This window comes from Sinohyriopsis cumingii, unplaced genomic scaffold, assembly GCF_028554795.1.
Source record: "Sinohyriopsis cumingii isolate HCF-2022 unplaced genomic scaffold, ASM2855479v2 utg000622l, whole genome shotgun sequence".
Classification (NCBI taxonomy): Eukaryota; Metazoa; Mollusca; class Bivalvia; order Unionida; family Unionidae; genus Sinohyriopsis; species Sinohyriopsis cumingii.
In genome coordinates this window covers 3,778,998-3,804,779 of record NW_028315918.1, presented here as the reverse complement: position 1 = coordinate 3,804,779, position 25,782 = coordinate 3,778,998, and the positions used below count along the sequence as shown (strand labels likewise).

General features: G+C 34.5%; 1 protein-coding gene across 7 annotated transcripts in view; it reads right to left on the bottom strand.

Moving 5' to 3' along the window:
* LOC149773699 (dystrophin-like) overlaps positions 1 to 25,782 on the bottom strand; it is a 494,817-nt gene that overhangs the window by 321,542 nt on the left and 147,493 nt on the right. For 6 of the 7 annotated variants that reach the window (XM_089946224.1, XM_089946223.1, XM_089946219.1 and 3 more), the window contains 11 exons: positions 24,889 to 25,050; positions 24,524 to 24,652; positions 21,781 to 21,954; positions 19,760 to 19,915; positions 16,964 to 17,131; positions 15,394 to 15,576; positions 11,637 to 11,792; positions 9,625 to 9,783; positions 8,480 to 8,704; positions 6,547 to 6,684; positions 4,047 to 4,205 (listed from right to left, as the gene is read on the bottom strand). In XM_089946224.1, coding sequence (XP_089802350.1) covers positions 4,047 to 4,205; positions 6,547 to 6,684; positions 8,480 to 8,704; positions 9,625 to 9,783; positions 11,637 to 11,792; positions 15,394 to 15,576; positions 16,964 to 17,131; positions 19,760 to 19,915; positions 21,781 to 21,954; positions 24,524 to 24,652; positions 24,889 to 25,050 — 1,809 coding nt within the window. The remainder of the gene's footprint in view (positions 1 to 4,046; positions 4,206 to 6,546; positions 6,685 to 8,479; positions 8,705 to 9,624; positions 9,784 to 11,636; positions 11,793 to 15,393; positions 15,577 to 16,963; positions 17,132 to 19,759; positions 19,916 to 21,780; positions 21,955 to 24,523; positions 24,653 to 24,888; positions 25,051 to 25,782) is intronic. The other variant, XM_089946221.1, reaches the window with a different exon arrangement.

The window sequence follows — 25,782 nt, the reverse complement described above, 5'->3', positions numbered from 1 at the left end:
GCATCTGAGGCGGACGCTCTAACCACTAGGCCACTGGATCGGTGCTACTGCAGTTGCAGTTATATTTTTATTTATTATAAATTCAATGCTGTCTTTGATTTTATGCGTTTTCTTCTGTATGATAGATTTTTAACAAGACAACATACAAAAGCAATGGACTCTCCATCACACCCAAATAACTTAAAAACCATTTCTGTCCCTAAAAAATAACAAAAGAATTGGCCACTATTTGTTGAACGTGAAGACAATTGTGATCAAAACTAGTAAATGAAACTTTGATAAATTGCTTGTTTTATGATCAAAAACAGTGATGAGTGCCAAGAAATCGGATTCCACAAGTTTTAATAAGAAGTAATATATTTTGTTCAGTTTTTTATACAAATTTTTTTCTCCATTTAATTAACAATATTACATGTTATTCTGACCAATGAAAATGTCAGTAATGACAGCTGGTGGCAGAACTTTAAAAAGATGCTAAATTAAAAAAATCTGTCAATTGAAATTCATGTTTTAGTTCTCTTTTCATTCTGTTTCAGTGTAATCATCATAAATGCTATACACCCTGTTGTACTCAAACAGGAAAAATGTCAGTCTACCTTATCAGCTACATCTTGGAGTGGTTCTGTGCAGATTGTGCTCTGATCTTTGATTTGCAGAAGTGCTTCTTGAATTGTTAAAATGAATTTTAAAAAAGTAGACCTGCTTTGTATTAAGTTAATTGTGTCTTTTGTATCAAATCAAATGAAGGGAGTGTAATAATTATAAAAAGAACTTAAAAGGCATGCAAAACCAACCAGTATATCCTACCAGAATCAGCTAGAAGTCATGATAGTGAAAGGTCAACTCATTTTAACACTGTTATAAATACTATCATGTAGACAACATAAAGTATCTAACATTAATCAGTAATTTATCCGACTAATTTACAAATGTGATCAAAACTATCTAGAAAAGTAAATTGAAATCAATTTTATTTCACAGATACATTTCATTATGCAGATTTGAGTTTCAAAGCTAATAGTGCACTTAAATTTCCCCATATGGCACTCAGAGGTTTTGCTCAAAGATGATTAGAAATGTCACTACTGCAATGAAATCATGATATCAACATTTTACTAATACAGTTTTAAAATCCAGAATTTCAATGTTGAGAGTTGTTTATTCAGTAATTAAATGACCTTCATTTTGAAAAACAAAGGAAATCAGTTTTTTTTGGGGGGGGTTGTGATTCGACAATAACACTTGATTATATCCAAATTCACCTGCAACAAGCAGTAATATTTTAAAATATCTTTCACATTATGACCATCTTGAAAACAAAGGTATTTTATGCAGAAAAGCCAACAACTTCATTACAAAAATTCATTTATTGACAATTATTCCCAACACAAACATCAAATGAGTACTAACCATTTAACAGCCCCACCCCCTCATCTTCTTGCTGATGTCCAGCTGGGAAAGCATACCCTTCTTAAATTTTCATAGGTCCCTTACTAACTTACACCCAAGCTTAAATTGTGGTCTGTGTTTTTGGACACTACTGTATAAAAATTATTGAGGGACAGGGGTGGTCTTTTCCATTTAAAACCATCAATGACATAATGTCATTGTTACAGTGGAAATGAAAGAAAACGATGAACGGAAGTGATAAATACAAAATCAGAAAGCAGCTCTCAAAGAAAGATCCCGAGATAGAAGCTGAAATGCAAGATGCAAGTGACATGCTTCATTAATGTAAATAAATGTGCAAATGAAATGAAAATGACAGTCAAAATATACCCATTTCAGGGTATAACTGAAAAACTCTGTTTCAGGCTGCATGAACAAACTTGTCAAGTCAAGAGTGAGGTAAAACATAGGCACTGAAAAGAACTTTTGGACTGGAGAGTTACATTTGTTTTCTGTGAAAAGTGAGATGCTTCTGAAAAATTAAATTAATCACCCTACTGTAAAATGGCTATGAAAACTAGAGTGCATGTACAAAGACCCCTACAACCCACTCCTACTATATGAAGGTGTGTGATGTGATTTTGGATGAAGGTGTGTGATGTGATTTTGATTTTTAACGTAGCTTTAAGAATGTTTCAGTCATATTGCTACAATGTCTGCAAAGTGGCAGTTTATAATGATGTCCAGAACTGGGGCATCATGCCGCAGACATGTAGCATGATGTCCCACCCAGTCATATTATCCTGAAATCAGGCCGACCAGTCCTAACACTAACCTCTTAATGCTGAATGCCCAACGAGGCAGCTGTTAGTACCATTTTTATAAGTCTTTGGTATGACTCAGCTGGGGATCGAACCCACGACCTCCCACATCCGAGACATCTATGACAAAGAAAGCACACAACTCTTCTGAAAACCGTGTGAGCACAATGATCTGAAAATATGCATATCTACTGATAATGACCATAATATGTACTTAAGTTTCACAACAAAAAATAAACAAGAGACCCTCAAAGGGACTAATGCTCTACTGGTTAAATTTTTTTCCCAAGAATTCAAGGTAAGACCATTTCTTCCTTTTAACTGCTAAGTGTTGAAACCATATCTGATATTCTTCAGCGATAAGAAGATTTTGAAATTAGCTGCTGTGGGATACATACTGCATGCAAGCTTGGTGCCATTTTCATTTAGGTTAAAGTAGACTTTTAAAAGACTTTTGATCAAAACCCCATGTCACAGTGATCATCCATTCAACAGAAGTATTGATGACAAGATTATATAAACAGTTGTCATCATAGCCATATTTGATGTACAACTGGCAGCTTTTTGATCTAGGACTAACTAGGTATCATAAGAAGTCTACTGGTGAAAATCCCATGTTGATATGCATCTGGGAGGAATAGGGAGCAATATTTTCAAAATAGTTGCCATAGTGACCATATTAAGATTTAGTCATTTTAATTAGGACCAACTAGATACCAGAAGAACTCTTACAATTGAAAGCCCCATGTCAAAATGACTTTCCATTTAGGAAGAATAGCAAAAACCATATTTTCAAAATGGCCATATATTAGATATCAGATCAATACAATTTTAATTTAGGATCAACAAAACATTATAAGAAGACAGTTGGCAAAAGACCCCACGATGATATGACCATTCACTGTGGACTAACAAGACATCATAAGAAGTCTAATGGTGAGGAAAATGTCATATCAATAGGACTTTCCATTCTTCTGTAGTGATAACAAGATTTTCAAGCTGGCCACTGTGGAAGCCTTACTGGACCTCAGATCAGACCTTACTGGACTTCAGATCAGACCTTACTGGACTTCAGATCAGACCTTACTGGACCTCAGATCAGCAACAGTTTCTCTTACAACCAGCTAGACAACGTAAGTATTTTGGTGAGAATTTTATGTCAATATGAAATCTTGTTCAAGAGTAGTAACGATATTTTCAAACTGGCTTCTGTGGTTGCCATAATGGATTCTGATTGATACCACTTTCATTTAGGACCAACTCGACATCATAAGAAGTCTTCCTGTGAAAATTTCATGTTGAGATAACCATCCATTTACGGTGCAGCGATAACAAGATTTTCAAGATGGCCACTGTGTGGCAGCCATACTAAATGTCAGATCGGAACCATTTTCATTTAAAACCAACTAGAGAGCAAAATAAATCTTTTGGTGAAAATCCCATGTCAATATTACATTCTGTTCAGAATGAGTTGACATAACAATATTTTCAAGACAACTGTCATGGTGGTCATACTGGACTTCAGATCAACACCATTTTAACTTAGGACCAACTAGACATCATATCCTGTAGTGAGAAGTAGTGGTATTTTCAAGATGGCTACTCTGGTGGCCATATCAGATGTCAGGCTGGTACTATTTTTGTTCCGTATCAACTAAACATCATAAGAATTATAAAAACATCTGGTATACCTGTGCATTTCATCAGGATTGCCAACACATTATCTTTCTTGTGGGAAGGTAACTAATTCAAATTAAAAGTTATGTCAAAATAAAAACAGATCCATACATGCAGAATTTAGTAAGTATATTCAGAGTAAAACTTGGTTTTATTTACCTTTGTCTGGGCTGGGTTTTCATGGACTCTCATTTCCAAGTCATCAATCTGCTTGGAGAGATTTTGTGAAGACTCCTGAAACTGGTACCACAAAGGTGCAATGATCACCAATGCCTTTCTCTTTGTTTCAGTCTGCAATTTCAAACTTTCCAGTCGCTCCTATGAGAGAAAACAAAATGCTTTTGCATCAGAAACATAAAATACATAAATTCCTTCAAACTATTTCAGACTGTTTTAATTTCCTTGACTCTATCCTACTTGTTTCTTTTCACATAGCTTCAGCATAGTTTCACTTGATAATTTTGTTTACTTTGATTGGTTCTGTTTAGTTGTAAATCACTATACTTAATTCTGACTTATTCTTATTTGATGTATTCCCCTCTCTCAAAACTTACCTACATTAGATACAATGGTGTAAAAAGCTGCCGACACTGCTTTATTGCAGTTTTAATAGCAAGCATCAGTATGGAATCAAACTGGAAATTGAAACATTTCAATGTAATGTATATCCCTTTCCTTGGCCCCCTCCTTGACCACATTTATAACCTTATTTAGTAAGTTCCAAACCTAGCAAAATGTATTATTTGTTAAACTGTTTGGTTCCTTAAATCTTTTACTTACCGAGACAAATTTGAATTTTTTTTTTGGTGAGATGCAATGTATTTTCCTCAAACAGGATAAAATCTGTTGCATCACATTAGTGATGTTTACGTTGCATTAGGATGCAAATTATGTGATTACACCCTACAGTGTCACATTAATGATCAATTAAGAATAAATTTTAAGGTAATTACATAGTCATAACAGGCAGTTTATAAGTCATCAACTCAGAACCATATGCAAAACTAAATCACTGGCAGAGAATTATTTAAATATGTTAAGGAATGGCACTTGAAATGAGTATCATTTGCACTGTGATGAGGAAGGTGTGAGCACTTGCAGAATTGCTAACACTGTATAAAAATCTCAATCAATAGTGGTGAGATACTTTTTTAACAAAATTCAGTGCAACATGTTCTGTGGAAGGTTTCTACAGAAGTGGTCAGTTATGTAAAAGTGGTTCATGGTGACCCGGTCCTATTTTGGCTCATAAAAAGAAACGGGAGGCATAGGTCTGCAGATTTGACAAATTAGTCTGTCCCCCTGCCAGTATGCACTTGCTGTGTCATCCTACACAATAGTTCCAAAGTTCCAATATACATTTTACTTTCTATTTAGACGTTAATGCTGCTTAAAATGCAGATAACTTTCTTCAATGCAGAGCAATTCTTCAGGAAAAATCAGATAAATTATTAATGGTTTTCTTAGGAACTATATTAGGCTGGAAAAACTGCTCACTGGCTCAGTTAGTACAATAATTTTCATTTCCTGCATACAATTATTGACAGCCATTTCAAGCATGACATATCCCTGAAATAAAATCTGATGAAACACTTCGGTAATAAGTAGCTTCACAACTGTTGTTGTTGTTGTTGTAGGGATTAACGCCATTTTTCAGCACACGATAGGCTATACATGGTGGCCAGTATTAATGGTGAGGAAGAACCTGGGAAAATCCCGGAAAGAACCACCGACCCACGAGAAGCTACTGGCAAGCTTTCTCACTACCCACATTGGTTGAATCCGAGACTTGAACCCATGCAGACAGAGGTGAGATGGCAGTGCCCCGTAACGGACAGCGCTTGAGACCACTCGGCCACTCGGGGCCAAGCACTTCACAACTGCATGAATTCTGTAAACTGTGAAACTTAGTAGCTCCAAACAATCAGGCTAATAATGCCTTGACTTGTTGCTAAGGGAAACAATTCAAATAACATAAATAGATGGTTCTACTGAATCAAAACAAAGATCTAAATCAGTTAACTTCACTATATGCTTTAATACAAGTTATTTAAAAATCAAACTAAGAAAAAAATATTACACATTCTTCCACTATCTCAACTTGCTAATTTTTGTACAAGAAATTGGCAAAGATTAAAAAAATATGTTGTGTGGTACTTCATGAACCCAGGGTCTCTTGAAAACAGTTCATGGTTAAAACAGCTTGTAAACATAACAAGGAATGTACATTTTGTTAATCACACTTTAAAGCAAAATCAACATCCATCATTGTCATAGTGTCACAGGTACTAATGCCATAATAAAGTAACATATGCATCAGCCCAAGCATGACAAATTTGAAAACACACATTTTCTATCTAGGAATTTCAATGTGGCACAATATGAAAAAAAATATACAATGAACATTTTCTGTCTATGTGTTTTAATGTCACAGTATGAAAAAAAAAACAATGAACAATTTTCTATCTAGGTTTTTCAATGTGGCACTGTATAAAAAAAATAACAATGAACAATTTTCTATCTAGGTTTTTCCATGTGGCGCAGTATGAAAAAAAAAAAAACAATGAACAATTTTCTATCAGCCATGTTTTGAGTGACACCAAGAAACTGCACATTAGTTAGCAGCATGATACAATAAAGCCTGAGTTATTCCCCTTACCTTGAGCTTCTGAACTTGGACAACAATCTTCTGACTTGTTTTGGGGTCGGAATATTCGATCTGAGATACCAACTTTTCCCCACAATTGATGACGGATTCCATCTCTGCTCGAAGTTTCTGAACACCATCTTCCAAATTCTGAAGAAAACAAAAAGAGTTGAATGTCTCTTCCTTTGTTTCAAACCCTTTTTATGAATCAGTTGGGTCAAAAAGTGATGGTAAAACATAACAAGAAATTAAGGGGGAGACTGTGTTTCCAAATCTAAGTAAATTTACAATATTATTACATTTCTGTGGAGCTGAAATAAATTACTTTGCTAAATATTTGTCCTGCACAGCACAAAGTTTTATACACAAATGCAAACTTTCGTGGGCAAGCCCAATATTCTCAAACAATTTGAGAACAAAACCCCAATTTAAAATAGAAAAATATTAGTATTCTGCAACTTAAATTAGATTAATGTGTAACAATGGTACTTTCAACAGCTTCTGAATTTTAGCTCCTCATGCAGCATTCTAAATTTCAACAAAGGGGATGTACTCAAAATATCATCTCTGATTGGACAATTTTGTGCTCGAACTTTTAAAATATTCTGTACTTAAAGTGTTTCCAGAATATAAGGTCAAATGTCATTAGTGTTTCATAAATTTGTCCCAGATCTTGCAAAAATAGTTGTAACATCAAACTGTCTGAAACTGAAGATAAAGAGATGATGTTTGGAAGCAAAATATTAATGCTCTTTCCATGGCGCAAAATCAAGTAGAAAGTGAATCATCCCACCATGGCATAAAATCAAGTAGAATGTGAATCATCCCACCATGGCATAAAAACAAGTAGAAAATTAATCATCCCACCATGACATAAAATCAAGTAGAAAATGAATCCTCCCACTGTGACATAAAATCAAGTAGAATGTTTATCATCCCACCATGACATAAAATCAAATAGAAAGTTTATCCTCCCACCATGACATAAAATCAAGTAGAAAATGAATCCTCCCACTGTGACATAACATCAAGTATAAAGTGAATCATCCCACCATAGCATAAAATCAATTAGAAAATAAATCCTCACATCATGTCGTAAAATCAAGTAGGAAGTGAATCATCCCACCATGTCATAAAATCAAGTAGAAAGTGAATCATCCCACCATTGCATAAAATCAAGTAGAAAATAAATCCTCCCAACATGGCATAAAATCAAGTAGAAAGTGAATCATCCCACCACTGCATAAAATTAAGCAGAAAATAAATCCTCCCACCATGTCATAAAATTAAGTATAAAATGAATCATCCCACCAAGACATAAAATCAAGTAGAAAGTGAATCATCCCACCATGTCATAAAATCAAGTAGAAAGTGAATCATCCCACCATGACATAAAATCAAGTAGAAAGTGAATCATTCCACCATAGCATAAAATCAAGTAGAAAATAAATCCTCACACCATGTCATAAAATCAAGTAGAAAAGTTAAGTTCCATAGGGCTGTCTTATTGTATAGATCTAAATCAAGAAAGACAGCAAATGTAAATTATTTCTCCAAACTTCATATAAAAAACTGATTTGTGTATTATCCATGCCAATCTGTACAAAATGTATCCAGATCGATCTGATCATTCCAGTGCTGATAGACAAAATTGACAGATGGATAGCCAAATACTAAAGTCAAAGTCAAACAAATTCAATAACCAGTATGTTGTCCAATATCAACAAAGAAATTTGAAGTAAAAACCCCATCCCAAACAATCTGCTTGTTGAAAACAATCTTTACATCAAGCTTGATATTAACTAATTCTTTATTTCTGAAATTACTTACTAGAAACCAAATGCAAATCATATATAAGCAGATTAGCAATAATACTGTGTGTGGGTCCCCCATCAGATGTAAAACTGTGAGGAAGGGGGGCAGGCACAAAAAAAGTTTTCCTTACCTTGGCATTGTCCTGGGGATCACCCTCCATATCTCGGGACCTGATCTCCCCTTTGAAGACGACATTGTCTTCAAAACTCTGCATTGTGTTCATGGCATGGTCAAAAAGTGTCTGAAACTTGATGTCTACCTCCTGCATCTGCTGAACTTCACATGATGTGGTTACCATGGTGACTGTAGTTCTCGGCATTTCTATGGTGTCAAACTGCACTGGTCGCTGAATTTCCTGCATACATGAATATCAAGACTCTTTGTAAATGATAGATCCATTATTGCTTTAAACCCACCTATATTCATTTTCATACAAGTCCCTCAATAGGACTGATGATCTTCTGGCCAAAACAAATTTCAAGGTCATTACAGGTCATTTTCTTCTATCAAACTGCTGAGTACTGAAACCTTCTGTGCTTTCCCAAGAACCCCCAGCATACCAAATCTGGTAACAAAACTATTTTCTTATGCTTGAGTCAAAAGATACATGCACGGGCAATACAAAGTTTCTTTGTCATGGTCTTTGACCCTGAACTGGACATCATGGATAGAAGATCTCTGAACATGTCTCCAACAAAGCCAAGAGATAACTGCTTTTTTTTTAATCTATAAGTAATATATTTGGGGGGAGGAGGAACAAAGCTACAGAAGTGGCATCATTCATGGTGCTCAGATATTTCCACAAACTGAGGAAAAAAGCAAGTCTCGAAGGAAGAGATGCTCTAATCGCCAAAATGAATTTCCAGGACCAAAATAAGGTTGTTTCTTCTTTTCATGTGCCAAGAGTTGAAATCACCCCTAATATTCTTCAGCTATAACAAGACTGTAAAGACAGCCAATGTGGTGGCCACATTGAATGTAGATTACAAGTTGATTAGAAATCCTAATTGATAATTCATCTCTTTGCAATAAGAATAATGCCTGATCAATGAATTTCAGGCCTTGAGGCAGTGTCACTGTGAGAGTCAGTTTTTACAGGTAATTTTTACCTCTGTTATTAAAAAAAAAAATCTCTGTATCTGAACTCAAATACTGGATTGTAATGGTCCAATGTATTGGTGTATTCATTCATCCCTAGAGGTTTTGTTCTCAAGTGGATATTTCATAATAATGAATGTTGTAATGAACACTGTTTATAAACAATGCCGATGTTACCTTGATTTTATTTTCCATCTCCTCCCACCTCTGGTTGAGATGGGTCAGTTCTGGTTCCACCATCTTAGTGTAGCGATCGCTTTTGCTCATTGCCTCTACCGCTGCATCACGCACCTCATCCACCTGGCTTCGTGTTTCACTAAACTGCAGCTGTAAGGTCTGCAGACATAAAAAACAAATATAAAGATATGAAAGAAAAGGAATTACATCAAATATTAAATGATACTGTAAAATAAAATTATTTTAATGAGAAGACTATTACTAAATATTATGCACAATGTTCTTTCACTATCATGAGCAATTTTTTTTTTCAGTTACCACACATGATGATCATGTGATTTTACTGTTGCGGCTTTTTAGTCCTGGTCACAAATTGCTAAAGTTTAACCTTACTTAATTTAAGTAATTTAGTTGGAAATTCAAAATATGAAAATTAAACATATTCTTTGAACGTGGAAAATCATAAAACATTTCACACATTGAGTTTAGCAGTATATTTATATCTTCTGTACTCAATCAACACATGTCCAATAAATGTAATTATAGGCCATCATGCTTTTTATCTCCAAGAAATCTGAATATTCATTTTTGTTCTTCTGATCAACACATGTCCAATAAATGTAATTATTGGCCATCATGATTTTTATCTCCAAGAAATCTGAATATTCATTTTTGTTCTTCTATATTTTCTTTTAACATCTTTAATAAGGCATATTATCCCCTTCATTTTGAACATGAGTAGCTTTTTTGATGCCATTTTATAAAAAAATAACAGCTCATGCAGATATTTTACACAAAAAATATACGAGCAGTCTAGATCATCGAAAGTACTCCCGTAAAGTTAGTCTGGTTCCCTGACAAACTCCACTAGATCAGTTAGTCTGGTTCACTGACAAACTCCACTAAATCAAATATAAAGCCCTGATCCAAACCATATACAGACAAGCCAGTAATCAGATTTTACCACAACAATTGTATTTCCATAAGGGTTGGCAGGATTGCATCTTGTGTCATTGTAAACAAATATAGATACTAAGAGAAGTTCCACAAAACACTTTCCCTTCTTACTGTGCTGATGCACCCAAACTGTATTGACTTGCAAAATCTTTAATTTGACAGCATCAATGGACATAATACCAAATTTACAACCATTTGATGGCATCAATGGAAGAGATACCTATGTACAACCATTTGATGGCATCAATGGAAGAGATACCTAAATACAAACATTTGATGGCATCAATGGAAGAGATACTTATGTACAACCTTTTGATGGCATCAATGGAAAAGATACCTACATACAACCATTCTATGGCATCAGTGGAAGAGATACCTACGTACAACCATTTTATGGCATCAGTGGAAGAGATACCTACATACAACCATTTGATGGCATTAGTGGAAGATATACATGTGTACAACCATTTGATGGCATAAGTGGAAGAGATACCTACATACAACCATTTGATGGCATCAATAGAAGATATACCTACATACAACCATTTGATGGCATCAATAAAGTTATACCTATGTATGGATATGTATCTCGTATTATTTTATTGCACCTCAGCCCAATAAGGACTACATCAATTAAGTTATACCCATCTATGGACATGTGTCTCGTATTATTTTATTGTACCTCACCCCAATAAGGACTACATCAATTAAGTTATACCCATCTATGGACATGTGTCTCGTATTATTTTATTGCACCTCAGCCCAATAAGGACTACATCAATGAAGTTATACCCATGTATGGACATGTATCTCGTATTATTTTATTGCACCTCAGCCCAATAAAGACTACATCAATGAAGTTATACCCATGTATGGATATGTATCTCGTATTATTTTATTGCACCTCACCCCAATAAGGACTACATGGTGCCAACCAAAGATAAAGTTCAGAAATGTAATACATCATCGGAGGTGATACCAATGTAAAGCCACTTGACATCACTGAAATTTATACCCATATAAAGCCATTTATTAATGTAAGCAATGAAATGCACCTTTGCTTTATCCCTCCATGTATCTGTGGCCTTTTGTGGAACTGGCAGTTTATGATAGGTTGCCAAGGTAACTTCAGCTTGGGTTAACCAGTCCTTGACCCCCATCAAGGTTGTCTGGAACTCCACAAATAGGCTGTCAACTACTGCTAAGTCAGCCTAGAAAAACAACATTCATTTCTTTGAGCTACAGAGATAACATTTCTATAAGAGATCTCCGATTATTATTGTTTTAATACATAAAAGCTAAATTGGTCAAATTCGGGAAACTTAATAGCCAAGCAATCTCCTGTCCTATGAATATGCATAATCACAAGTAAAATTCCAATAACCTCTAACCCAATCAACAGCAAGTGCAGTAAATTCAGTATATTTCAGAGACTAAACAATACCCTATATACATGATTCCAAGGAAGAGTTAAAATGAGAACAAAATAAATTTCAAAAGTAAATTATGAAGGTTATTGTTTAAACCTATTTTTTAATCTTCCATACATGAAAACCCCATATTTACTGTCATTCTAACTTTCGATTACATCATTTACAAATAACATTTAAAATATGACCCTCAAAAAGGTTGACATGGGCATTACCTGCCCCTGGCATGAATGTGGAAGTGGCACATTACCATAACAAAGAACTCACTAATGTCAAGATTATAGTCTAAAGAACTTGCGACAGATTATGAAATAAACAGTAATCCTTTAGAAAATTGAAGAAACTGAAATGACTAGTGCTACACATACAGTCAATATGGTCAATGACAAATGGAGAGAAAAAAATTATGACAATTGTTGTAAAGAATTATGATAATGCATTACATTCAAAGCAGAATCACAATCTCTTCTAAACCCCCCCAAACCCCCTTTAAATGTAACCTCATACCTCTAATGTAATATTTTGCCTTATTTTACTTGATATTTGTACAGTTATTTCTCCATCATAAACATACCAACCAATGGGTTTAAAGAAAGACCGATGTATGTGGTTAAAATACATGTACTCCATTCAAGGGAATGACTTATTTTTCAACAATCTTCTTCTGTATCACTCTCCAATTTACTTCTTTTGTCAGTTTCCTAACATGAATGCATAAATGATAGGTCTTGATTCTTTTTTCTATGTTTATAAGGATTTGTGATCATTCATTTACTTTCATTATGACTGTAAAAAAATAAAATACTTTTTTAAAAAAGGGAATGAACTGTGCCAATTCAGAATGCTCCTCATAATACTTCAAGTCTGACGCATTTCAGTAGGTACTTAATCATTTTATGGAAATTAAATTTAGAGATCAAAGAAAAAGGAAAAGGACCTTTTTCTATTTTTGGTCACAATGGTGTGATGGTATGCTGCATAAATACCATGTTTTTACTTGAAATTGATACACTTCTACTTTAAAGGATATGCAGCTCAAACCAAGGGAAATAATACTTTAAGCAAGGGAAGTAATGCAATTGATAACTTTGTATAATCTAACTCTCCATTTATTTTAATGCTATATTTTGAGGAATTATGTTTGAGTCAAGTTTACAGGAGAAACAAATTTTTAATCTATACATAGTGTTCAATATCAGCATAACAAAATTTACATTTTGAGGTCTTCTCAATATTTGACCTTGCAATAAACTAGAAACATGTACATATGACTTGGATGCCCACCAATCAACCCAGTTTCAACAAGTGGAGCAATTAAGAGAATAGACTCAAGAAAAATGTATATATGTATGCAGACCTGCCAGCCCTAACAAGAGCTTCTTAGTAATGCTGTCAATTTTTTTTCTTCTTTAAGCTGGACCAGTTTTCAGTATGGTGTAACAAAATATCATGAACTGCTATTGTGAAATTGGAAAATATGCATTTAAAAAGTTCCATAGTTATATTTGCAACTGATGCAGCAATAAACCTTATGTTCAACTAAAAAGTTTGTAAAGTACACTTTTACCTTAATAACCTCCAGTAAAATTTCACAAACTGCAGTTCCAAACCATACGTAACTCAATGGCTTTTCTCAACTTTACATAATTCTTGGAATATTTTTTTTTATTTCACATGACAATGGCAATCAAATCTGTCACTAGTTATATTCAAATCTGACAATAGTCATATTCAAATATGTCACTAGTCATATTCAAATCTGTCACTAGTCAAATTCAAATCAACATGTCGAATAAATGAAATTGTTGCCCTTCCTGCATCTTTTCCCCCAAAAATCTAAATATTCCTTAATGTTCTTTTGTATGGACAATTAACACCTTTTAAGAGGTTTATTTTCCCTTCATCCTGAATATGTTATCGTTTGTTGGATGCTATTTTTGGAACATCCTATAAGCAACAGCTGATCATGCAAATGTTTTGCTTGAAAAAATGTGTTCAGTTTAAAGCATGTGAGGTATTCGTATACAGCTAGTCTGGTTCGTATACAGCTAGTCTGGTTCCATGACCAACTCCACTAAATCGAATATTAAACCTGGATCCAAAACATAAATGGATAATCATGTATTCTGTTTACCACAATCACATTTTCATAATGTCTGCTTTTATTCTGAGAGTCTTTTTTTTAAGTGTCATTTTCATAAGACTTGCAATCAAATGATCAGGTTGGAAGATCTGTGTATGAACTTAAAAAGCCCCATTTAGAATGGATAAAAAAAGAGAAAGTCAGAACTCTGAACAAGTGGTCCCAACCCTAATCGTCTAGCTAATATATATAATGACAATGGCAGCCCCTGACATGCTTTCAGTCAATTTTATACTGTTATACATTGTACAATGTCTGATACTATGACTTTCTTGGTAAATGTATACTTAATAAAAAAAATTATATTCTAGAAACATTGTAGCTGAAGATTGTTATGGGAGTCCAAACTCAGTGGTTCCCATACATTTTCATGTCAAGAGTTTTTTTACTCCTTGACATTTTTTCATGGGGTTCTTCTGAACCTCAAGGGGTTTTAATCAAAATAAAAAAAAATTCACATAAAAACTGACTAGGAAACTATAAGAACCCTTTGGTGAGCAAAACACACTTTTCCCTCCTATTCTTTCACACATGGTGCACACCATGTCTCCTTTTTCTACAAGAGAAAAGCCAAACGACTTTGGCCATTGCTGGCAATTCTTCTGGGGCCTTGGTTTCTGACATTGAGGAAACATAGTTTGATCAGGTAATACAGTTTCAGAAGTTTGCCTTTGCTCACCAGACTGAGCTAATTCCTTCTGTTCACTCAAATGAGAAACCCCGAACTTGAACATGTACTCTTCTGTACATGAAGCAAAATTTCTTCACCAGAAACGAAGCAAAATTTCTTGACCAGAAGCTATAAGATTAAAAGTTCCATACCCAATTATTTTCGCTTCAGTCTTTTCCTCTTGTCCAAAAATTTTCACCACAAAATGTTAATGTGAACAGACCTTTTGAAAAATAGTATGTTGTTCATGAAGCTATAATGTGAATTGTGCAAAATTTTACATAATGGGACCACTGAAACTCTAGTTAATTTAAGGTCAAATTCTTAATGCAGGTGTTAATTTTATCATGCAATGTGATGATCTCAAATAAGAGACCATCTTTCCTCAGATGATAAATTTTGTTTACAGACTATGTGGTCGCTTGTACTCTTGTGACATCAAACCAGAAGTGTGTTCTTAGAACAAAAATGCCCCCCACCAACCTAAACACAAAACTTAACAAGAAAGATTACAGAACATGGATAACTTTGTATATCCCTTCCGAATTTGTGGAGAGGCAGAAGCTGACCTCGATTTTACTTCTCCAACCATCTAGCCTGAATGTAAGCTGTGTCCATTGTTCTGAAAGGTTTTCTATGTTGTGCTTGGTCTCAGTTAGCTCCCCTTCCTCAGCTAGCTCTGTCAGCTGTGAGTGAAGTTCATGCATGTTCGTAAGTATCCCTTGCTTGTTGGTCATCTCATCCTGCATGCTCTAAAATAACGAAGGGATAAAATTACGAACTAAACAAAACAATCTGAACAATCATAAAAAAACTTTAAGTGCAATCTAGAACCTTTACATAAAAGCCAGGATCATTTTGTGGTGAGAACATCTACATTACTCAGTTCCTAAAATCAATCAATACACATAACTGTACTTAAAAGACCACAAACTGCATCCCCATACTGGTTGAAAATCATGGACAACATACTGTATTCTCCCTTGATAAGACCAGGGATCCAATTTAGATAAACTTCTCCAAAGTAAGATGTGATCTTATCAGGTAAAGGCATCCATAGTAACTATTTTCCTAAATTTTGCATAATAAGAAATATGAAGTGGGATGGATTATCATTAAATTTACTGTTTAGAGGATAAATACAATAATAAAGGTACTATGTTTTAAGTTTTCTGCTGTATTTTTGTGATAATATTGATACATACTTTAGTGGCAAAATGTTAGTGGTGCTGTTAAAACATTTGTGACAGTATTTCATCCAATATACCTGATCAAATCTTAAAACAGCATAAATCCTGTCCTGGAAAACTGTGCTCCCTAACATACATTGGAAAACTGTGTGGAAACATACAACAAAATACTACTGATTGTTTGTGGCAACATATCATTAAGGGATTCATGATGCTGCCATGGCACAAAATTTCTGACTATCCTGGATTTTACTGCTGCAAATTCAGATATTTAACCAATCAAAGCATGCATTACCTACATTTTACCATTTATAGCTTGAGTTAAGCTTGTTCAACCAATCAGAGCAGGCATTACCTACATTTCACCATTTATAGCTTGAGTTAAGCTTGTTCAACCAATCAGAGCAGGCATTACCTACATTTTACCATTTATAGCTTGAGTTAAGCTTGTTCAACCAATCAGAGCAGGCATTACCTACATTTTACCATTTATAGCTCGAGTTAAGCTTGTTCAATCAATCAGAGCAGGCATTACCTACATTTTACCATTTATAGCTTGAGTTAAGCTTGTTCAACCAATCAGAGCAGGCATTACCTACATTTTACCATTTATAGCTTGAGTTAAGCATGTTCAACCAATCAGAGCAGGCATTATCTACATTCTACCATTTATAGCTCGAGTATTTTCAACCACTCAGAGTGCAAGCTGTGTGCATTTAATCAATCAGTATCAATTGTATACTTTCAACTAATCAGAAAATGATGTGCACACATTCAACCAATCAGAGCATGAGAAAATTTCAGAACTATGGATATTTTTCAGACTCCAGCATTAAAAGTGCATTATTACTAGCGTATCAGAGAAATCTTTTTCTGCACCAGAAGGCTGGGTAAATTTTACAGAATTAATGTGTCAATGGAGATGAAATCAGTTTACTGATGAACATACAGTGACAAAAATCAACTCTGCATCTAGTTTGGACATATTGGCAGGGTCTTCTTTCTTATCAAGCTCCCGATTAACTCTGTTGACAAAGTCCTGAACCAATGACACCTCTTTCCGCAGCTTCTTGGAAAGTTTCATTGCCTTCTCCAGGTTGTTTTTGCCCGCTGTGACCTGGAACAATAAATTAATCTATTCAATTTCAAGGATGGAGTGAGAAGAATCTTCTTAATTTAGGCAATAATATAAAAATCCTATTATTGAGGAAAAGGGCTCAAACAAGATTTTAGCTTTTTAATTCTTACACATTACTTTGAGCAAGTCTCGAAGCTCAGAAACCAATTAAAGTTACAAATTTGATAATAATGAAAAACATCATTAAATTTACTCAAGCCTAAATGCATAAACAAATTCCTTATTTATCAAATTCTAAATGCTCTAAAACTAATGAACTAAAATGCAACTCTTACAGCTAAACATACAGAATGAATCTCATAAAGATGAGAGCTATAAAAAGAAATTATGACAGAGTGAGAAATCAGCTCAAGTCTACAGCCAGCTCATCAACTGGTACTACATTAAAGAAGAAATAAACACACAAGGCAAGATACAAGAACAAGTAAAAAGAATTATCTGGAATTTAAGATTAGATAAAGATTAGATAAAGTACTGAATCTTAAAACCATCACTAATATTCTTGAGCAATAATAAAAATGCCAAATTAGCTGATGTGGTGACCATACTGGATGTAAGATCGGCACCATGTTCATTTTGGACTAACTAGATAAGATGTTCCTATGTCAATATGACCATCAATTCAGCAGTGGTAACAAGATTATAAAGAAGGCCATCATGGTTGCCATATTGGATGTTAGACTGGCACTATTTTCAATTAGGACCAAAGTCTTTCTGTGAAAACCCCATGTCACTCTATCAAGGTGTAGTAATAAACAAGAATTTCAAGAAGGCCACCAAAGTGACCATATAGTATGTCAGACTGGCATCATTTTCATTTAGGACAATAATAATAATAATAATAATGAGGACTTTGTATACTGCATAATCTTTAGAAGCTCTAAGTGCTTTACAACACTAGACAACACCTATAACATAAAAAACATACATAATGATATGATTACAAAAAACAAACACCATGAAATTAGAAAACAAAAAACATGCTGAAAATATTTTGGGTAGGAAACATTATTAGGGCTTTAAGTTTGTTCTTGCAGTTGAAATAAGTGCCAAAGAAGTCTTCTAGTGAAAACCTAGGTCAATACGACTTTCTATTCAGGAGGTGTAGTGATAACAAGTCTTTTAAGATAGTTGTAATGGTGACCAGATCAGATTTCAGAATGGCACCATTTTCATATAGGACAAAACTAAGTAAGTCTTTTGGTGAAAACCCAATCTATGTATTTTCATCTATATCAGAGGATTAGCAACAGACTGTCAAGATGGCAGCTGTGGCAGCTATAATGAAGGCCAAATCTGGACCATTTTCATCTGGGATTAATTAGACATTGTAAGAAGTCTATGATTAAAAACAACCAAGTCAACAAGACTTTTGGTTCAAGAACAGTAGTGGTAACAAGATTATAAAGATGGCTGCATTGGTGACCTTACTGACATCAGACCAAACTCGTTTTCATTTTGGACCAACCAGACATAATAAGAAGTATTTTAGTTTATAAAAACATATTGATATGACCATTTGTTTAGGAGAAGTACAGAAACATTTTCATGATGGCTGCTATGATACTATTTTTCTTTAGGACCATCTACACCATGGGATGAATGTGTGTGAAAGTGTCATGGTAGTTTAGCACTAGTAGCAATAACAAACTGCTGCAAGCAGACAGAGACCATGGACAACAGATCATCCCAGAAGTTCTTCTGATATCTCACCAGTAGAGTTAAAAAGTTATAAGATAATTATTTCTTCATTAGGTCTGGCTTAAATTAAATGATTTTAGTGCAAGAAACACATCTTTCTTCCCAAAACCGGTGTAATAACATAAGATTTCTCAGAATTTACCATGTTCTTATTTTCTATATTATAAATTCTAATTGTTAGAAGCACTAATCCAAATGAACAATTGTTAATTATTTGTTTTGTATTCCCAAGTTACAAATTGATCATGTCTGTATGATACCGTCACCTGTTTTCTGTAATATAAAGGCACTTTTTCAGTTTTAGAAATGATTTTTTTCTCAACTGCTTAAACTCCGACTTGTATACTTTACCCATTCTGATTTATTTTTAATCACCTGTATCTTTATCTGACACATTGATTTTCCAAGACTCAATCCATGCCACAAACTTAATTTATAAGCGTATCTTAGAATTACCAGTGCCTGTATCGTATTGTTGGCATGTTTTTGTGACAATTTTCCTGTATCTTCTGTAAGTTTCTTTTCTCCGGAGTTTATCCCTGTTAAAATTATCTTTGCCCTTTTCCTTCTTTAATATTTTTACTGCCTTTGTATATACCTTTTTCCAACCTGAAATTTTTAAGTAACCTTGAAAGATCTGCCACAAACTAATAACTTTACATAAAATTGTAACTTGTCAGCAGTGTTGTTTCTAGGAATTAACAAATGCTTTTTACCTTGCCAAATCATCAATAGCTGGAATTAATCTTACTGCTGTTTTTCACTCCACTGAAGTGTTCTCTCTCTGTTATATCTAGGAAATGACCAGTGCCCCTATCTAATTGTGCTTTTAATTCATGTTTCTTTTTGTCCCCAAAAATTACCATTATCTTATTATAGGTGTACACATTTTTTCCTCAAAATTACCTGTGCCCCTATCTTATTGTATTGTTGTTTAATGGCATCCAGTTGTTTACTAAGTTTGTCTGGGAAATCCACCTGCTTCTTTTCAACAATCTGTCGACCTGTCTTTATAACAACCTCTACCTCCATCTTTAACTCGCTCATTGTCTTGTAGAATTTCTGGGAAGGAGAACAAGGAGAGTCTGTTGTTAGTGTAATTTAATGGAGCAGAAAAATATAGTACACACCGACTTAAAGAAACCAAAGTATCAATTAAATTGTTAAAAGCATAAAGGGTGTCTAAAGATTCTAGCATGAGAGAATAAAGAGCTCATCTTCTAGACATCATCTTCATCAGATTTGTGTTCCAAAACGATGCCAAATGTACACTCAGACATGTCATACTACGGTTTCTGCTAAAACATTAATCCATAGTGCTTTACATACAGTGTGGTGCTCTCTACTCTGAGACATGTCATAATATGCCTTCTGCTCTAACACCAACCCACAATGAATGAGGATTACATGCATGTGGTGCCCTCTGCTCTCACACATCATACTACGGATTCTATCTGAAAACACCCACAATAACTGGTATCCAATGCCTTGGTGCATTCCACTCCTAGTCATATCTGCCTGAACACAAACCCACAATGTACTGGCATCACATACACGGTGGAGTCCTCTACTCTCGAACAAGTCATACTATGATCGGGACAGGTGATGCTGTCCTTACTTGAACACAGGTCTAGATGGGTGTAAAGCTTAAGGTAGTCCACTTTTATAAACTCAGTGCTTACAGTGCAGCTCAAAATGATAGGATATCAACAATCTTACTTTTCTTATAGGTATGTGTTAGCAACAGAGCTCTGGGAGAGAGACAAGATGTAAAATGATGCTGGAAATCCATGTAAAACCTTCTTGCAATTTACCACTTCTGTAAATCAGTCACATGAGCTTTCTGTTGTAGAAAACTGATGTGATGTCGACATCCATCATACTGAAACAATTTGCTTACCATCATATACTTTTCTTTGTGAATTTGACAATAGGAGTCTATAACCTTTAACCTGTGCAAATCTGACGACTTTAAAAATACTCATTTAGCTTGTATTTTTAATAATTAGTGCAAGCATACTATTTCCCAAATATTTCTGTGTAATGACTTTTACTTGGAGATAGATATTCAGTTAAGGCAAACTAGCCAAAAAATAGTTTTGTGATATGGGACTTATTGGACCCTTAGCTAGGTAAACATAACTGTGAAAAAGATTGCTTGGAGGTAGATATTCAATTGAGGCAAACACAAGAAACTGTACACACTCCAATAAACAGTTTTGTGATTTTGGACTTGTTGGACCCGTAGCTAGATAAACATAACTGTAAAATAGATAAAACATTCCATAAGTGTACATTCTTAGTGTTACAGGTGTTCCATGGCATGCACTGTCTTGCCTTTTATGCTATTTTCTATTTATCTTGTTGTTTTGATCTTGTCAGATTGAATGCCATTTTTTAGCTCTTGATAGGTTATACATGGCGGCTAGTATATAAGGTGTAGGAACAATCAAGGGAGACCCGAACAAGAACCACTGAACCAAGGGAAGCTACTGACAAGGTTTCTCACATATGCATGTTGATTGATTCATGACTCGAATTCATGTGGAAAGAGAAGAGATGTGTTAGTGATTTATAAAGGCATGTGCTTTAGGCCACTCAGACATCCCTGGCCACTTATTTAGATGAGAAAGAACTTGCAAAGAGCATATCTTTTATATAATAATAAAATCAGAAAATGTTTTAGCTGAATGAATTAACCAATTAAGAAGATATTAGCCTTTCCAAATATTTCACACATCAACTTTACACTATTGACAATGATGATGATGTTGTCGCCGACACCATAAAAGATGAGATACCTGTGTCTCATGATCTACAGGGAAGCCAATACATTAGTGAGCCTAAATTAGTATGACCAAAGAACCCATTTACAATACAGACACCCACTAAATACAGACGGGCAATAGAGTTTAACATGTACACACCATGCACTGGTCAAACTTGTCCTGTAGGCTTTCCAAGTCATCACTTTGTACACTGATCAGGTACATTCGTTCCTCTATACCATCAAGCTCCCGCTTCACATGGCTCATTTTTGGATCGAAGTCAGCTGGTCGCTGGAATTTCTTAAACTTCGAATTCAGCTCTATAAAATCCTTCTGTGAAAGGGAAGATAAAATGTAACTATTTTATAATGTGACTATTTTAATGTTACGGATGAAGATAAAATGTGACTATTTTAATGTCATGGATGAAGATAAAATGTGACTATTTCAATGTTACGGATGAAGATAAAATGTGACTATTTTAATGTTACGGATGAAGATAAAATGTGACTATCTTAAAATGTGACTATTTTAATGTTACAGATGAAGATAAAATGTGACTATTTTAATGTTACAGATGAAGATAAAACGCGACTATTTCAATGTTACAGATGAAGATAAAATGTGACTATTTTAATGTTACGGATGAAGATAAAATGTGACTATTTTAATGTTACGGATGAAGATAAAATGTGACTATTTTAATGTTATGGATGAAGATAAAATGTGACTATTTCAATGTTACAGGTAAAATAAAATGTGACTATTTTAATGTTACAGATGAAGATAAAATGCGACTATTTCAATGTTACAGATGAAGATAAAATGCGACTATTTTAATGTTACAGATGAAGATAAAATGTGACTATTTTAACGTTACGGATGAAGATAAAATGCGACTATTTCAATGTTACAGATGAAGATAACATGTGACTATTTTAATGTTAACAGATGAAGATAAAATGTGACTATTTTAAAATGTGACTATTTTAATGTTACGGATGAAGATAAAATGTGATTATTTTAATGTTACAGATGAAGATAAAATGTGACTATTTTAATGTTATGGATGAAGATAAAATGTGACTATTTTTATGTTACAGAAGATGTGACTATTTTAATGTTACAGATGATGCAATTTTCCAAAACATTTTCAATAGTGCATGTACTGAATAAACACTAATCATGAAAGGAAAGAAGTCCTAAAAACTGTTGTCAATTCAACAAACAAAATTCCTACTTCAAGCAAGTAAATATCATACACTGACTTTGCTAGCAAAATCAAGTTAGTTTCATGCTTGTCTGTAATGTGCATGTGTTTGTGTGTGAATGCATGTGTATGTTTGTGTGTAAAATTGGGTGAATGTGAGTGCTGGTACATGAGAGCTAGTTGATAGTTGCCATATATTCTTACATATTTCATAAATTACATCAAACAATATGAAGAAATCACAACTGTTAAGATGGATGATGTTAGTTCGGTTTGGTTTAGTGGGGTTTAATGCCATATATTTGGTAGAGGAAAAACCCAAGCCCCCCCCCCCCCCCGGCAAGAACCACCAATCCACAAGAAGTTTTCGACAAGTTTTCTTACATAACCATGTGGGTCAAGCCAAGAATCAAACTCACATGGACATATGTTCGAAGCGTGTGTAATCTGTAAAAGTAAGTGCCTTAGATCACTCAGCTACTCTGGGCTCCATTTACAATATTGGTTTGCTTGCCTTCAACATAAATTTTTTAGATCAAATAGTTTTGTTCTAATCAAAAATGTGCTGCAAGAAACTTTCAACTTGCAACTAGACAATGACTGAACAATATCTTCTAAACCCATTAATTATACCTCTTGTGACAGGGGTAATGCTTGCAATTTATGTCACTCTAGTGACAGGGGTAATGCTTGCAATAAATGTCACTCTAGTGACAGGGGTAATGCTTGCAATATATGTCACTAGTGACAGGGGTGATGCTTGCAATATATGTCACTCTAGTGACAGGGGTAATGCTTGCAATTTATGTCACTCTAGTGACAGGGGTAATGCTTGCAATATATGTCACTCTAATGATGGGGGTAATGCCTGCAATATATGTCTCTCTCTTGTGACAGGGGTAATGCTTGCAATATACGTCTCTCTAGTGATGGGGGTAATGCCTGCAATATAGATAAGCACATGCATGTGAAAAAAATGCAAGTACTTTTCTCCTATACATACCCTTGACAAAAAAAGAAATAAAGTCCAGAAAATTGTTGTGATAAAATATTATCACAAAACTTGAATTAATGTAACATATACACCAGTGCCAACAAAGCAATTAATACATATTGCTTAATTCAAAATTAAGGTTATCAAAAAACAATAATCAGGTATCTTTTTGTGGAATTATGACCAGACAGAGAAATCCCAAAGTTTTGAAAATTCATCAGCAATGAGAATTTGCAAAGTTATGGCCCATGAAATCTGATTACATGGAGTGGTTTCTTATCCAACTGTAAACAATTATTTGCTGCCACTCCCAATAAAGAAGTTGGTATAAAAAACAACATGATAAACAATGGAAGCAAAGCAGATGTCAATAACATCATGACAACACAGGCCTGATGAAGTCAGGTAAATTTTAAGAATACCCACTGAATAGGCATACCCCAACTATTTACTTTTCTCACACCAGTAAACTGTATCCTTCCATGATGGCCTTGTGATTAGCCTGGCCATCTCACAGTCAGTAAGTTGTAAGTTCAAGTCCACCCAAACCAACCTCAATACACTGTCATGGTGTCTCTGGTCGTGTACTTTAGCATTAAGGAGTCTTTTATGTACTTGTGTGCTATTAAACTCATATCAAACAATCAAATATGCACAAGAATGAGAATGATATTTTAAAAAATCACTTGTAAACAAACCTTGATTGTTTGTATCTGGCGTTCCAGGCGAGTGCTGGCATCCAATTTGCCAGATGCTTTATATTCTGTCTCATACTTCTCAAGCTCTCTTAAGAGTTCTTCCTGCTGGCGAAATTCCTCCTTTAGTTGCTGAAATATGAACCAACAAAACATCAGGTAAATTCCTTGCTAAGTTTTAAAAGTAACTGAACAAGTGAATCAGTTTGTGCATGCTGGAGTGAGCTGTTTGAAAGAGTTTGGATAGCTTCTGTTATATCCCTATGGGACCCGTATGCATTTGGATAAAGATAATTATGATTACTATGAAATATGCTGAGGCCCTCTACAATGGCATGTAATTTGCCTTTCCATTTCACTTAATTTACCTCATATTCTTCAGGAACGTCCCCAGCCAGAACGTCAGCATCTAATCGGTTCTGGATCTCTCGACTGACCTCAACCATCCATTCAGACATCTGAAGCACCTGCCGCTCAATGTTCTGCATTTGGTTCATACTGTCCTCCAACCGACTCATTTTTTCCTTTGCCTGTAAAAATGAGGTAAAAATTTATAAGAAAACAAGGTGTTTACTCTAAACACAAATCCCTTTGCCAACAGGACTTTTTTTTTTACATAAGCCACAAAATACATCATGCATTTGGATCTGCCAGCATGTCTGCACAGTTCTGGCTAAGTGGTGCTGATAAAAAATTCTAAAAATGTAAATATAAAGATTAGGAAGAAAAACCATTCCAAATAAACATAAACATGAAGATAAAAGGTTAAAAATGTAAAACTTTTAAAAAAAGAGTCCATAAAATAAATCAAAAAGGTAAAAATAAAGTTTCTAAATTGAGTCAGATTGTAAATGTCTGTCACAAGGGGTGGAGTCAATGTAAGCATTAATTTGAAGTAAAGATATTTTTAAAAAACTTTAGAAACATAAATCTGTCCAAATAAGCACCCAAAAAATAAAGTGTAGATAATATATGCACTAGTATGGAAAAGTTTTACTGATGAAATGGGAGTCGAGGGAGTTTCAAAGACATGCACAACAACTAAGATATACACAACAACAACTAGTCCAGACTGCACTGGACAAGATTTTCCCCTTATGGTTGCAAGTCTAAGCTACTAACTAAACCACCATGTGGAGGCAGGAAATATTACTTCATACTACTTATTAAGATGAATCCACATACCAAGTTTCATGATTTTAGGGTCAAAATACAGTCTGATTAGTCTTGGTAAAGATATAGAGGATGAAACTAACAAATAA